The sequence below is a fragment of the Bactrocera neohumeralis genome, chromosome 6 (genome assembly GCF_024586455.1).
Source record: "Bactrocera neohumeralis isolate Rockhampton chromosome 6, APGP_CSIRO_Bneo_wtdbg2-racon-allhic-juicebox.fasta_v2, whole genome shotgun sequence".
In the NCBI taxonomy this organism is placed as follows: domain Eukaryota; kingdom Metazoa; phylum Arthropoda; class Insecta; order Diptera; family Tephritidae; genus Bactrocera; species Bactrocera neohumeralis.
Genome location: NC_065923.1, coordinates 48,415,148 through 48,431,337, shown reverse-complemented (window position 1 = coordinate 48,431,337; position 16,190 = coordinate 48,415,148). Strand labels below are relative to the sequence as shown.

The window sequence follows — 16,190 nt, the reverse complement described above, 5'->3', positions numbered from 1 at the left end:
AGAGTTCGACATCTCTCACTAGTCCGATCGAATGATTTTGGTGGATATTTTGGGTATGAAACGCGTTCTTGCTCGACTCGTTCCGATAAAGCTGAATTTTTTTCAGGCTTGATCGTGCGAATTCCGATCCCACATTCATGGAGAGTATTATAGCTGTCGATGAGTCATGGGTTTATGCGTTTGACCTCAAGTTAACTAAAGCCACTCAAAAATCAATGTGATGCACATTGTTTTTTTCGATTTTCGTGGTTTGGTGCATCATGAATTTGTTCTGGAGAGGCAGACGGTCAATAAGGAGTCCTATCGGGCTGTATATTTGAGTGAGAACATCCGTCGAAAACGGCCGGAATTGTGGAAAAACATTCATGGATCTTACACAATGATAATGCACCATTGAGCCACTATTGTGGCCGAATTTAAAGACAAAAACGCAATGAATACCATCTATCAACCACCGTATTCACCAGATTTGGCTGCGTGTGATTTTTTCTTGTTCCCCAAACAGAAATTGCCGCTCTGTGGAACCCGTTTTCAGTCGATCGAAGAGATAAAACAAAATTCGCTGAAGGAGCTGAAGGTGAAAAGTGTTTCGAGGACTGGAAAAATCGTTGGTATAAGTGCCATATAACCTCAACCATCAAAATCAAGTTCTTGTATGAAAGCTTGAACCTGTAAAGGGTATTATAGCCTCGTAGAGCCGAAGTTAAAATTTTTCTTGTTTTTTTGTCGAACTTTGACTTCGAAAATATTGTAATTTTAAGTGAAGTGGAATTTATTGACACATATCTTGACGAGTAAAATAGAACTGTAAGTGGCAACCAAAAGCAAAGTGCCAATAGCAACACTCCAACACGCTATCAACAAAACTTAAATGTCTCCCAATTTATATTCCCAAATATATGTATATTATGTATATACATACGAACAAACATACACACATACACATATATAAATTGGTATCTACAAACGCATAACGAATGCACAATTTGTTCGCTCTGCGCCCAATGAATGCACACACTTAAGCAATCAGTCCATCTTTTATTGGCGCTAAAAAATTGTGTCGTTTTTTGTTTTTGTTGTTTATATACATTTGTTTATGTTGCAATTTCTTTTATCGACATTTGATGCCAACATTATCAGTACTTTCAATGAGCTTTTGTTTGCTTTTACTTCGCTATTGTTTTTAGTGGTTTTGTTTTTGTTTTTAGTGTATTTTTTTGCCTTGCCATATTCAAACAACTTAACTAAATTTGTACATTGTGCGAACGCCATAAGCAATACATAATGAGATAAGGTTTAATATATTTTCTTTCACCAAATTGCATAATAACACGAATTGCTCGAAACACTTTGGAATTTTACGCAACTTTTGCTCGAACTACTTTAATCATACTGTGTATTTGTATGTGTGTATGTGCGAGGGCTTGCTTACGGTTGACAACATGATGAATTCAGAGACACAAACTTAATGAACTGAATATTTGTAGAACCTTGAGTGAAGTTCCACAAATCGAATATGTAATATAGGGCAGGTACATATATGAGGATAAAAGAAAAATGGTTGGTCATTTTCACAACGTAACATATATTATTATAGATTAATCGCACATTTAGTTTTTAACAGAACCGTTACATTTATATTGCGGGCGTGGTAATAGTCTAATAAGTCTTCTTACCTAGAGTGGAACGCAAAAGATTCATTAAGTTACCTGTACTAACAATTTTTACCAAGGTCCACATAGTCTCAATGATAGGCGTCCTACTGGACACTGTCCCATTGGCACTCACGCCATGTGGCTAAGGATTTTGGAGGACACCACTTCAAGTCAGTCAAAGCACTAACGTTGAAGCATCTCAGAGCCCGGTGAATTGGCTTAATGTAGTAGTCTGGTAACTTGGATTCAAAAAATTAAAAATTTTTTTTGCTTAATTTGAAAGTACAATGTCTTGAGAAAATACTGTGAAAATTTCAGACAGAAATTCGAAATATTTCTTGAGTTATAACGAGTTTTCTAGAGCGCCTCGGAGTTGTTGAACGCGTTTTTCTCAAAACATTGTTTTTCTGATCGGCTCAGGTCCTAACTTTTTTTCTACTGAACCGATTGCTTTCAAATTTTAACAGGCTGTTCTACACACTTATAGTTCTCGTCGGTACTAACGAGAATTTTTTTCACCCCTAACTTTTTATTTTACAACCCTTTCTTTGCTAAAATAAAAGGACTTTTTTTCAAAGTCCGCCATTTTGTTATTTACCCTTGAAATTTATCTTAAGTAGTTCCGACCAGAATGACATACTATCTATAGATTAATAATCAAGAGCCAAAATCACCCGGACCACCCGCTTGCATTTTTTTTGAGGTTCCAACTTCGAGTGACAATAATAACAGTAATAAAGTATTAAATTTTTTCAAATAAATCTTTTTATATTGTCAATATTTAAATAAAAACACTATAAATATTCAAGATAATTTTCCTATAAAAAACCACCAAAGAAGTCATGAAAATAGGCATAAGTTACCAGACTACTACCTTAAATTGATGTTCGCCGCTTCAATAAATTTGTGGTAGTTTCAAGGCGCTACGTCAAAATGAGACGGTGTTTTGATGCCTGCCTAAGAATCATAACGGGGAGGCATCTCTAGCTGTCCATGTGAGATTATATGTGGCTTGACGAAAAATCAGTCTATTTACTTAACCTAATATTCCGTTACCGCCCATAAGCAATACGTATATCACTTACCCTTGGATGCCAAATAACATATGTATCACGTTTCATCAATATATCTCAATTTATACTCAAGTTATGGTTTGTACTTTTTTCATAGCGGTGGAGAGTTGATTCGGCCGGTGGCATCACCTGTTGTTTCTTCTTTTCTTCCAAAATGATGCCGGTGAGAACGTTACCGTCAATGGCGATCATTGTCGCGCCTTGATAACCGACTATTTGATGCCTGAACTTGAAACTCGTGATCTCGGCGGCATTTGGTTTCAACATGTCGGCGCTACTTCCCACACATCGCATCAATTAATGGATTTATTGAGAAAACACTTCGGTGAGCAGATAATTTCACATTTTGGGTCGATCAATTGGACATCAAGGTCGTGTGATATCACACGCTAATACTTTTTCTTGTGGAGATATGTAAAGTCTAAAGCTTATGCAGACAGTCATCAACATTACCCGTGTCGCCCGCCAGTTATCAGTAGAATTGCTCGAACGAGTCATGGTAAATTGCACTCAACGGATGGACCATCTGAGACTTAGCCGCGGCCAACATTTGAAAGAGATAATCTTCAAAACATAAATGCCAAAGAATGTTCCTTCGAATGATAATAAACATTCCCCATTAAATTTGAAGCTTCTGTTTATTTTCTTAAAAAAAGTAGGAAACCTGGAAATGGACCACCATTTATCAAAAACAAATCCATATTAGTTTACAATTTATTTTGGTGTTATCTCAATTACTTCATAACCAATCGTTATATGAACATAATTATAGCCATGTGTAAATGTTAAAACTTTCTAGCAAAAACAAAACGCTTTACTTTCAACATTTGTATTTGTTAATAAAAAAATTAAAATGCAAAAAGATCAAGTAAATAAATTTCAACAAACTTAATATCGCAAAAAAATAAAATAAAAAATCACACATTTCGCAAAGTACGCCCTACTCCCATTTCCATATTTACTAGTCGATGAAAGAACTCCCATTCATGTTTAATCAGCGCAAGCAGATGTTAGAGCTACTAGATAGCCTTTACGCTGGTCAACTGGTCAAGTGCGGCGGATGGCAATATAACCTCAATCTCTTGTGAAGATTCTAATTATCCAAGTCCATTTGCACCCTTGAATAGCTGTGCTATTCTGTTGCTGCTCAACCAAGCTGACCCAACCTCAATCAAGTGCACGCCACAGCAATAAGCGCAGCTTATGCTTCTTCTTGCCATTCGCCTTTAATTTGAATTTTTTATTTAAAATACTTTGCACGCAATTGCAAACAGTTCTCCGCTCTTCGAACGCCCCTATAAATTGCTCGATTATTACTTGTAAACACAGCAACAAGTGTTACAACAACACGCACTGAAAAAGCAGTAAAGTAATGGAGGAGCTTAGGGATAGTTAAAGAAAATTCACAGAAAGCACACAATAAATATTACAAGTGTCGGTTGGCGTTTGTGGTGATGTGGTACGTGAGTCCGTGTGTCAGGCCATCACAACAAAAGTGAAAGTATATGTACCTCCATATATATACATATATATGTACGAGTATAAATAGGTTGTTGCCTTTGATTGTGCTGAGGCAATCGCCCATGTGAAGGCAATATTGGCCACCGCAAGCCCACTCTAATGACACTTGCACGCACATGCATACAATGTAAGTAAGGGGTGCTGCAATTTGGGCCAGTAGGATTTAAGACATGTAGCTGTAGTAGTCACCGGCAGTGTCTCTTTGATTTATGAATCTGCTTTATTTTGATTTAAACACAATTACTTTCCCTGTAAGGTTTCTTTATCTAAAACAAAAAGCTTAAATTTATTCATCGCATTCGTTTAAAATCAGTCCGAGCCTCGCAACAAATTCGTTTAATCAATTTTTTATAGAATGATCCCAGATAATTCTGACCTGTTTCAAGAACAGAATATTAAATTAGATAGGTCTTTGGGATTGACCAGAATTTACATGCGTTCTGTCAAACATCAATATACTAAAAAAAAATCCTGGAAATATTTGTCATTTAGGATCAAAACTCAACTCAGGCTCACTCAAGACAGAAAAATTTAGAATGTGTCCCGCTTTCCTCTTCAACTATCGGTATCTATCTCATCCCGCAAGTGGTGTGGTCGATTGGAACGTTGCGAGGTAGCTTTCTCTCAGCCAGGTAGCTTGGTGAATTTTTCTATGCTGGAATTTAGTACTACAGATAACCATATCTCGGGCCCCGGCGGCCAAAGACACCTTTTTTGCCCACCCTGGCGTTTAAGTTGCCAAACACGATTTTGGCATCGTGGTGGGCAGCGATTTGTTGAAGAACTTCTCTTGGATGCGAATTATGGCTAGTCGTTCATCCGCCGGGGTGAATGCCAGAACTTGGTGACGGTGTCTCTCTCCCACCACGAATCACACATCGAAATTGCCCTCCTTATATGGCCACTGTAGTGTTGCAGTTCAGTGTGGCTTAAAAAATCGAAATTTTATCAAAAACCTTACTACTTCCATCATTACCTGATAAATATATCTAAGAAGGTCGTGTGAAAAGTAGAAGTCGGTCGATCGAGCCGTTTCGGAGTAAGTTCTCTTAACGACTCCGAAAAAAGTGTTTCGTTGAAAAATGCGTTTAAAATTCGGAGCCAAATTACACAAACTAAAATAATTATTACAAATGGGCCTATACAGGGTTTGTCCGGAAGTAATAGGTCTGAGACGATTAAAAAAATGTATTGAACCAATCGTTATAATTCGGTATAATTGCGTCGATGCAGCGCTGTCAGAGCTAAGGTGCATGTTGCTTGAATCCCCTCGGTCGTCTCAAAATGCTTGCCTTTCATCGGCCTTTTCAGGCAAGGAAACAAAAATTTGGGAGTTCCTTTCACACATGTTCAAATTTTCTTGGCACACTTCCACTGGCCGCAATTTCTGATCGTTAATAAGTACTTTTGGGACCATCTTCGCGCACACCTTGCGCATGTTCAAGTGCTCCGTCACAATGTCATGAACCACAGATTTTGATAAATTTAACATCTGGGCAATTGAACGAATACTTACTCGACGGTCTGCGTTCAATGTCGAAGTCGCAGGTATCCCAGCACGGTCTTCATCAGCGACCTCTTCCCGGCCCTCCAAAAAGCCCTGGTGCCACCGAAACACACCTCTGCTTGCTAAAGCAACATCCGGGTAAACCTGCTTGATCATATCAAACGCCTCTGCGGCAGATTTATCGAGTTTTACACAGAATTTAATCGCGTAACTCTGTTCTAACGAACGCTGCATTTTCGGCTTGCACAACTCACAGAAACACGTCGCGCGAAAATTTTTGTCCTGACTCTCCAGGTGCTCAGAGACAACTGACCAGCCGCTCGTTCGTTAGCTAGGCTCTGAACTTTTTTAAATGCGGATATAGCCCCTTCAGGCAACAGAGATCTGCCTATAGCTTAACACTATGGTTCTGGTGTTTGACCATTTTTCGGAAATATCATTCTTAGCGGCCATTATGATATACCACTACAACATCTACCGATCCTTAGCGGAGCACCCTTTATATAGAAGTTATTTATGTTGCGGTCGATTCGTTTGTCGGTTGGGCGCTGAACTATACGATTACTAAACATAACATAATGAACTCATACTCCACCGTGTACATCGTTGGCTGGTCGGCACCGGCATCAGCATCGGTTTTGACATCGGCTAATTGCGTTAAGTATGGCAATTTAATACGTGACATGTAATTAAATAATAATAATGCTGACATTTAATAAGCCCTTCGCGTGTGTCGCTGTCATTGTTATTGTTATTAGTGTCTATATTACCACATAATCGTATTTGCTGTGCCGCACAGTAGGCCAAGCAATACCAGTAGTTCATTTTGTGGTAAGCGAGACCCAAACCGCGCACGGTTACTTTATAATATTTTCTTGGTGAAGAAGCTGCTTAAATGTGATCTTGTTTTGCGTAGAATTTTTCGCCGACAAGTGAAAAATGTCTGGGCTGTAAATATAAATAAACACATACATACATATGTAAATATATGTATATATTTTTTTTTATAAAGTGTGCATAATCAAAATGCATTTTGCTCATGCTGAAACTGCACTTTTAATGTCAATTTGCTAACATACATATATTTCTTTATTTTTTTTTTGGTAATTTTTAATCTGCATTTATAAGCAATTACTTCATAGTAACCAATCATATGAAATAATTGCTCGGTTAAGACCTGATGACCTTAAAATTTGCATTTAAGGCATCTGAGAAATCTCCTTAGGTCATATATTCCGTTATCACTGTGTCTTGTTCAGAAAGTAATATAGCAACATTGCATCTAAAACGTAACTCAAGTCTCATAGTCATATAAGGGCCACAATGAAGTTTATCTCATCCACAGTTACAATGACATGCAATGAACTCCTGCGGCCTCCACACCGCATTACGGATAAAACAGTATAAATATATCTGCAATAGTATTCTTTACTAACACTGTTTGTTAAAATTTTCAACTTTATTGGTGACATAGTCACGTCTCACCGTCCGTGGCGCCATTATCACCAAATACTATATTCTCACATAAATGTCAGCGATTTTGATTTTAGAAAAATAAACGAGCCAATATTGATCGCTTCTATAACTGTTTTTGAAAGTGAAATCGCGTTGTGAAATCAAAGATCGCTTGGGTGCTGTATACAATGACTTTTTATACTCTGGCAACCTGTTGCTACAGAGTACAATAGCTTTGCTCACCTTGTATGATATATATAAGATTATGTATTTATAAAAGATAAGGATGACGAGACGAATTGATATCAGGCTGACGATCTGTCTGTCCGTCCATGCAAGTTGTAACTTGAGTAAAAAATAAGATATCTTCATGAAGAAAAACAAAGCCGCGGTGGCCGATGGATTGCCGTCCGAGCCATTCAAACACGGCGGCGAAGAACTGATAAGGAGCATGAATCAGCTTTTTTTATAATATGGCGCGACGAAAACATGCCCGAGGATTGGAATTTAAGTGTGCTCGGCCCAATATACAAAAAAGTAGACCCACAACCTGGCCAACTACCGTGATATAAGCCTTCTCAACATCGCATATAAGGTTCTATCGAGCGTATTGTCTGAAAGATTATAGCACACCGTCAACAAACTGATTAGACCTTATCTGTGTGGCTTTAGACCTGGAAAATCAACAACTGACCAGATTTTCACCATGCACCAAATCGTGGAAAAGACCCTAGAAAAGAGGATTGACACACCACCTCTTGGAATTTGGTATCCCTGCAAAACCAATACGGCTGTGTAAACTGACGTTGAGCAACACCAAAAGCTCCGCCAGGATCAGGAAGGACCTCTTCGAGCCGTTCGACACTAAACGAGGTTTCAGACAAGGCGACTCCCTATCGTGCAACTTCTTCAATCTACTGCTGGAGAAAATAATTCAAGCTGAATCGAGAAGGCACAATCTTTTATAAGAGTGTACAGTTGGAGTACGCCGATGATATTGATATCATTGGCCTCAACATCCGCGCCGTTAGTTCTGCTTTCTCCAGACTGAATAAGGAAGCGAAACAAATGGGTCTGGTAGTGAACGAGGGCCAGACGAAATATCTTCTGTCATCAAACAAACAGTCGTCGCACTCGCGACTAGGCTCCCAAGTCTTTGTTGAATGTCTTAACTTCGAAGTCGTAGATAATTTCGTCAAACTTGGAACCAGTATTGACAGCAATAACAATATCACCCTCGAAATCCAGCTTAGAATAACTCTTACCAACAGGCGCTATTTCGGACTGAGTAGGCAATAAAGTCATCTCTTGACGAACAAAAATCAAACTCTGAGTCACTCACTATTCCCGTCGTGCTATATGGTGTAGAGGCATGGACGATGACAACATGTGATGAGTCGACGTTACGAGATTTCGAGAAGAAGGTTCTGCGAAAGATTTATGGTCCTTTGCGCATTGACCACAGCGAATACCACCGCATTCGATGGAACAATGAGCTGTATGAGATATACGATGCCATTGACATAGGTGATCTGCCTAAAAATAGTAAACTTTCAAGATAGCTCGTCGCTCGTGTTGCTTCGTAATGTCTAAGCAACTTCCTCCATAACTCATATTTACAATTTACTAAATTAATTAAGTCATTTCAATTGACAATAAATACAGACGCATTCCTCCGCCACTGCAGATCAATGCAGTTGATATTACGGTATACGATACAGTCTCTCAACTTATATACTATAAACATACCCATTTACATACATATGCATGAGTGTATCTGTTGAATTCTTGACATTTGCGGTTAGCGCTGCGCTTAGTCATTGTCATTTGCGGGGCGCACAGCAGACGATTGTTGGGTGTGCGCATCCAATTAGCCGATCAAACAGTTGGTTTTTTCGAGCTGCTGACTAACACACATTTCATATTTGGGTGTCTATTACTCTGGTATATTGGCAAGCCGCCTTTGTTTGTGTCCACTTCTCCAACAAGTTCGCCCACACATCTGTCTCTGCAGCGTCTCATGATCAGGGTGAACACATCAGTCTTCCTCTATTTGGTATATGGACATTATTTATTTATTGTTTGATTGTGCTTTTCTCGCTTTGCACACTTTGGCGCAGTGTCATCTGCTTTTGTCGTTTACTACGCTTCGGGTGAGCGTAAATTTGTGCTTTGACACTTTGAACTTCTCAATTGGACAATTTGTTGCGTTCATTCATAAAAGCAGACAGAATTTTTTCCATTCATAAATATGTAGCAGCCTCACTTTTTTCTTCTTTTTTTGTTCTTTCCAAATGTTCGTATGTCTGTTTGCCATTTTTACTCGTTCACGAGGGTGTGGCAGATGTTGTGAAATTGTCAGCTTTGAAATCGATAGCTAAATTGCCGCAGCTTTTGTTTATGAGTTTGCACATCGCTTTTCATCCTTTTTTAAATATTATTTGCCATAGAATAGATAGATTTCATTAGTTTGAATTGTGTTGTTTTGAAATTATTACTTCCTTTTGTTGATGATCTTTGTATTATTGTGTCATATTGAAATAATTTGGCAAACCTCAATTAACGAGGATGAGGAGTGCTACAATTTACATTCGTATAAATGATTAGGAGGATGAGCTGAGTCGATTTAGCCATGTCTGTCTATGTATATGTATAAGCGAACTAGTCCCTCAGTTTTTAAAATATCGATCTGAAATTTCGCACATATTCTTTTCTGTCAAATAAACTGCTCACTTGTCGGACCACTATAACATATAAATAGCTGATATACAAGATGAACGATCAAAAAAAACTTGTCGATTTAAACGGGGTTAGATCTCAGAAAGTACAGCTCTTGGCCGGATAAAATCTGGATCGATTCCGGTGAAGTAGAACTGGCTGTTGTGTGTGCAGAGAAACGCAGACGAGGAGGCTACAGACAACTGCCTCTTGATGTCTTCCATCGAACACCTGCACAGTAAAACCTGCGTACTTGGAGCCAAACCATCATCCATTGCAGACGAGATGTCGCGAGAATCGAGAGTGACCCTTGTGCAGCTTCGTTCTGGATACTGTAGCAGGTTAAACTCGTAGTTATCCAGAATCGACCCTGGCATATCAAACGTACATACATATGTATGTCCTGCATGCAATGAGTCTCCGCATGACACTAAGAACCTCTTTGCATGCCCTGCAAAACCTTACACATCTGGCACCACTATCGCTATGATCCGTCCACGTCGAAATAGCGCGTTTCTTGGGCCTGCCGTTGGATCACCTCGATGATATCTCATCTAATCCTTACCATCCTAACTAACGATCAACCTGAAGTTCTTGTATGAAAAACATGTTTATTTCACAAAATAACTGCACGACGATTTGGCACGGATTATTGTCTAAAACAATGCTAGAATCTACGAAAGAATTGTTCAGATCGAACATATAGCATATATGTAAATGTAATAAAAATGAGCGATCAAACTCAAGTTACAGATCTTTTTATACGCTTTTATTTCTATAAAAATCCACCTGTTATAGCCTCGGTGCAACTGAAGTTAAGGTCCTGAACTGCCGAAGTGATTCTGCACTTCTCCGTGGATGAAACTTAAACAAAATCTCACATCAAGACATTTTTTTGTTGTAGTAGCGGCAGAATTCTGTCGAGTTGACAACCCTTGACTGGGAGAAAAGGTCGTTCCGATTACGTAGACCCGACTGTGGTGGGAACGATCAAGATATTGTTCGTACAATGGCCTACGGTTAAAACCGAAAGTTTTGGCAAAATGGCGGCGTTTTAAGAAAATTCAATTTTCCTCAAAATTTTGTTCGTATTTAGCCGGCTAAAATTCTGTTTTTAATCAGATCAAAAAACTAATAGATGTATGGTGAGCTATATTGTATAAAAGTACGCAGTAAAAATTCATTCTATTAAAAAAATAAGTATATTCTAAATTAATTTTTTCCGCAAATTTTTTCACCCAAACTATATATTAAATTTGGCAATTTCCTTCATTCTAGGCGCCGGCGAATCTGGCAAATCCACCATTGTTAAACAGATGAAGATTATCCACGACAAGGGCTACTCACAAGAAGAATGCGAACAATATCGTCGCGTTGTCTACAGCAACACCATACAGAGTATGATGGCCATCATACGTGCTATGGGTCACTTGAAGATCGATTTTGCGGATCCCTCGAAAACGGAAATCGCACGTCAATTCTTTACATATGCCTCAACAGCGGAAGAGGGTATACTGCTGCCAGAAATCGTGCTACTCATGAAGAAACTCTGGGCCGATGCGGGTGTGCAACAGTCGTTTTCACGTTCACGTGAATACCAACTGAACGATTCGGCTGCATACTATCTGAACCTGTTGGATGAAATATCAAAGCCAAATTACATACCAACACTGGAGGATGTATTGCGCACACGTGTCAAGACCACAGGCATTGTGGAGACACAATTCTCATGTAAAGGAATGCATTTCAAGTGAGTCAATTTCTCCTTTTTTTGATATGTTATGTTCTATATTTGATTTGTTTTACAGAATGTTTGATGTTGGCGGTCAGCGTTCGGAGCGCAAGAAATGGATTCATTGCTTCGAAGGAGTAACGGCAATCATATTTTGTGTCGCATTGTCGGGTAAGTTGAAAAGAACTGTATATATTTATATAAATATGAACAGAAGGTCCTTTCCGGGAGTTAGTTATCCACTTATCCTATACAAATACCCTTTAAAGTTCTGCAGAAATAACATTTAAACAGTGCTTCAGGCTTGTCTTAGACTAAGCCAACACTGTTGAGACTGCCTCCGCAAGGAGCTTGACTTGTCCGAACCCCCTATATCGGACTACTATGGCATATATGTATGTAGCTACCTTACGAACTGACCTATCAAAATCAAGATTGTATGGGAATTTTTTTTATTTCAAAAATCATTATGAATATAGCATAAATTATTCTTCTTCTTTATTGACGTAGACACCGCTTACGCGGTTATAGCCAAGTTTACAACAGCGCGCCAGCCGCTCTTTCTTTTTGTTTTTTGGCGCCAATTGAAGATTCCAAGTGTAGCCAGGTCCTTCTCCACCTGGTCTTTCTAATGGAGTGGAGGTCTTCTTCTTCCTCTGCTTCCTCTGGTGGGTACTGCGTTGAATACTCTCAAAGCTGGAGTGTTCTCATCTATGACCTACCCATGGTAGCCGCTGTCTCTTATTTCGCTGAATTATGTCAATGTCGTCGTATACCTTGTACAGCTCATCGTTCCATCGGCTGCGGTATTAACCGTTGCCAATGCGCAAAGGACCATAAATCTTCCGCAGAACCTATCTCTTGAAAACTCTTAACGCCGACTCATCAGATGTTGTGATCGTCCAGGCCTCTGCGCCATATAGCAGTACAATTTGATCTTTGCTCGTCGAGAGAGGACTTTACTTCTCAATTGTCTACTCAGCCCGAAGTAGCACCTGTTGGCAAGAGCTGTCGTGGGGGTCTCTCGTCCGACGCTGTTTTGTTCTTTTCATTGGGGGTGTGTTTTTACGTGGCGGGTCCCAAAGGCTGTGGAGAGATGTTTCGCCTTCTCACTTTAGGTAGCCTTCTAACGGATATTTTTTGGCTAACCAGGGAAAACTTGGTCTAAAACATTTTCAATTTCCACCAACAATTTCCGAATAAACAATATCTGCTATTCAAGCAGTCCGATCAAAATCGAGATTATTAAGTGACCTTAATTCGTCTTATCATGTAAATCAAACAAATTGGCTAGAAATAACTTGCAAAACGTTTTCCGTTGGATACAAACCGTTAGTTAGTTACGTTTTTAGAGCAATTTATGGATACAGTTGCTAAAAAAAACGCAGCTGTGAAGGGTATTTTTTCTTGATATTTTTTTACAATACCTTACGCTATATTGACTAGTTTTGACTTTAATCTCGAATTTTTCCAAACAGGATACGATCTGGTACTTGCCGAAGACGAAGAAATGAATCGTATGATTGAATCGCTCAAATTATTCGATTCGATATGCAATTCCAAATGGTTTGTGGAAACATCAATAATATTGTTCTTGAATAAGAAGGATTTATTCGAAGAAAAAATCAAAAGATCTCCACTCACAATCTGCTTTCCGGAATATACAGGTGAGTTTAGTTAATAATTAAGTCAACATAATAAAACATATTTATAAATGATAATAATGTTAATTTCAGGTCCCAACACTTATGAGGACGCTACCAACTATATACGCATAAAATTCGAGAGTCTCAACAAACGAAAAGACCAGAAAGAGATTTACACGCATCTCACATGTGCAACGGACACAAACAATGTGCGCTTTGTTTTCGATGCCGTCACCGATGTTATCATTAAGAACAATCTCAGAGATTGTGGGCTTTTCTAAAATTACATTAAAACTAGTTGATACGTTGCATTTAAGTTAATCTTTTCCACACTACATTTGCATATCCCTACAATATAAATATGTAAGCACGCATGTTTTTGAGCAGTGCAATTCACTGGTGTATTGTTGGTATTCATTATAGATCATTGATCCAAACATTCCCATGCCACCACGCATACCTAAGATGTAGGTACTACACACATGCATTTGTGTATATATATGCGTCAGAGCGTTAATTTTGCAGCTAGTAGTTTTGCTTTTGTAAAATTTCAAGATCACTGAAGCTTGCGCAAATGCACAAATTTAAAAATATATACCGTTTATGTTAGTATTATTATGTATAAAGCTACTTGAGAATGCAATTGGAAATTTGTAGCTTGTGTATAGTTATGTAAGTAGGAAAAAATGTTTGCAAAATCTAATTATTACTCCTCTGGAGTTGACAATAAGCTACTCTGGTCAAATTAAAGAGTGTAACGCGCGAAAATTATAATATTTATTGACTAAAAGCAGCAAAAAATAAGCATACTGCTGAAACACAAAATATTTAGTTACAATCATATATAAATAATACTAAGAATATTTTTTTTACATCCACAACTAATTAATAATGTATAACAGCACGATTTTTATAAAAGAAAATAAGACAAAAACAAATTTACATGAACAATTATTAGGTAGTGTGTCTGAAATAAAAAACTTTATGCATTCTATTACATTTATCTTATATTCCATCAACGTGTGAAATGTGTCGAATAATAATATTTTCCGAACGAAAGCTTTTGTTTGTAATTTGCAATTTTTAAGCGCAGTAATGCTGTCGAAAAGCAATAATTTTGACATGACATTTTTCAGTGATGTATATGTCTTCTTGCTACTGCTACTAATAGTAATCATATTTAATTAGTACATATTTTTTTACGTTAGTGAAAAAACTATTTTTATTTTGTAACTTTAGTTTTAATGTACAAAATATTATATAATATATTAAACTAAAAAATAAATTATGCGATAAAAAACTAATTAGAATTTTTTAATTTCCTCCAAGGGAAGTGGAATTTAGGCACTTTTTGTTTAAATCTGAGCAATGCTAACAAATTCATGGCCAAAACAGTGAAAGGTGCGTAACTGCACATTCTTTCAAAAACTTCGAACATCAAATTATTACTTGAAGTGACAGGATGATTCATGCAAGGACGCCTGCATGCGCCATATGAAGAAGCCAAGCGATTTACTTAAGAATGGCCTCCTAGAATTCATTTATACATAGATTTCAACCAGGTATAACGTGTTATCGATTTCGAGATTCCCTACTTAAAAAAAAAACAGAAAACAAGATGGGTGATGGTGTTGCGCATAGTACGCGAAACACATTCTTTACAGAACGTGTATTTTCGTAATAAAGTTGAACAATTTGTAAACGTAGTTCAGGGCTAAGTTTTTCTTTGAACAAATGCCAAATAATACTGAACAAAAATAACATGACATGAAAAAAGGAATTTACTTGGATCGCCTGTAACATAAGATAAAATACATCAGCCTATGCAGAGTAGACATTTGAGTTGCCACAGGAAATCTCACTACTTATCCAGACTTAATCGACCGTTACAAAACAACAACATCCGTTGTCATGACTGTCGGGTCTACGTAATCAGAACTGGCCCAGAATTGTATACGGCCAAGAACTGTAAACTCGGCAGCAACTTCAAATTTATTTCAAGAAGGTTTTCTGCCGCTACCAAAGCAACAACAAGATAAAACATAGAAACTTTATGAACCATCCATTTTTTAGTTATTGAAAGGTGCATACTACGTAGGTTGCTATATATATTTCTGGCCTAATAATGTAAATAGGCATATTTATCAATGAAAATGTTTTTTTTTTTTTTTATTTTTTTTTTGTCGATTGCTGTTTTGTTTCCGGCTCATACGCATAGATCCATGATTCGTCACCTGTGACGATCTTATAAACGTCTTTTGAAGCACCGCGATCGTATTTTTCAGCATTTCTTTACACCAATTCACAGGAACCTTTTTTTGAGCGATTGTCAAATTGTGCGGGATCCAACGAGAACAAACCTTTTTTACGGCCAGGTGTTCATGCAATATCGAATGTATGCTGGTGGGAGAAATGCATAGGCATGCCTCTATCTGAAGGTATGTTATATGACGGTCTTGCATTATCAGTTCACGTACGGCATCGATGTTTTCTGGCACAACGGCTGTTTTTGGACGATCTTCACGGAATTCGTCTTTGAGCGAGCGTCGGCCACGATTGAACTCGTACCAGTTATTCACACTGCTATAGGATGGTGCTTCATAGCCATACAAAGATTTTAGCTCATCGATGCACTCTTGTCGTGATAATCCACGTCGAAAGTTGTGAAAAATGATCGCACGAAAATGTTCACGAGTTAATTCCATTTTTTGGCCGAGATGAATTTTTTAATTCCCTGTAAATAAAACAATTCACGATTAAATGACAAAACGTTCTGAGTGATGTTATGCTAAAAAATGTAAAACTTTCCAATGGAAATGTCAGATTGCACCTGGCAACACTTAGTGTTGCCCTAGGCCAGAATATATATACCAGCCCTCGTAT

At 38.0% G+C, this 16,190-nt stretch overlaps 1 protein-coding gene across 1 annotated transcript in view; it reads left to right on the top strand.

Annotated features, from left to right (window-relative positions):
* The window catches only part of LOC126762080 (G protein alpha i subunit), a 33,507-nt gene extending 18,896 nt beyond the window's left edge, over positions 1–14,611 (top strand). The window contains exons 2-5 of the mRNA XM_050478574.1: positions 11,208–11,679; positions 11,738–11,832; positions 13,140–13,328; positions 13,398–14,611. Of these exons, the coding sequence (XP_050334531.1) occupies positions 11,208–11,679; positions 11,738–11,832; positions 13,140–13,328; positions 13,398–13,588 (947 nt within the window). The 3' untranslated portion in view covers positions 13,589–14,611. The remainder of the gene's footprint in view (positions 1–11,207; positions 11,680–11,737; positions 11,833–13,139; positions 13,329–13,397) is intronic.
* The last annotated feature ends 1,579 nt before the right edge of the window (positions 14,612–16,190 follow it).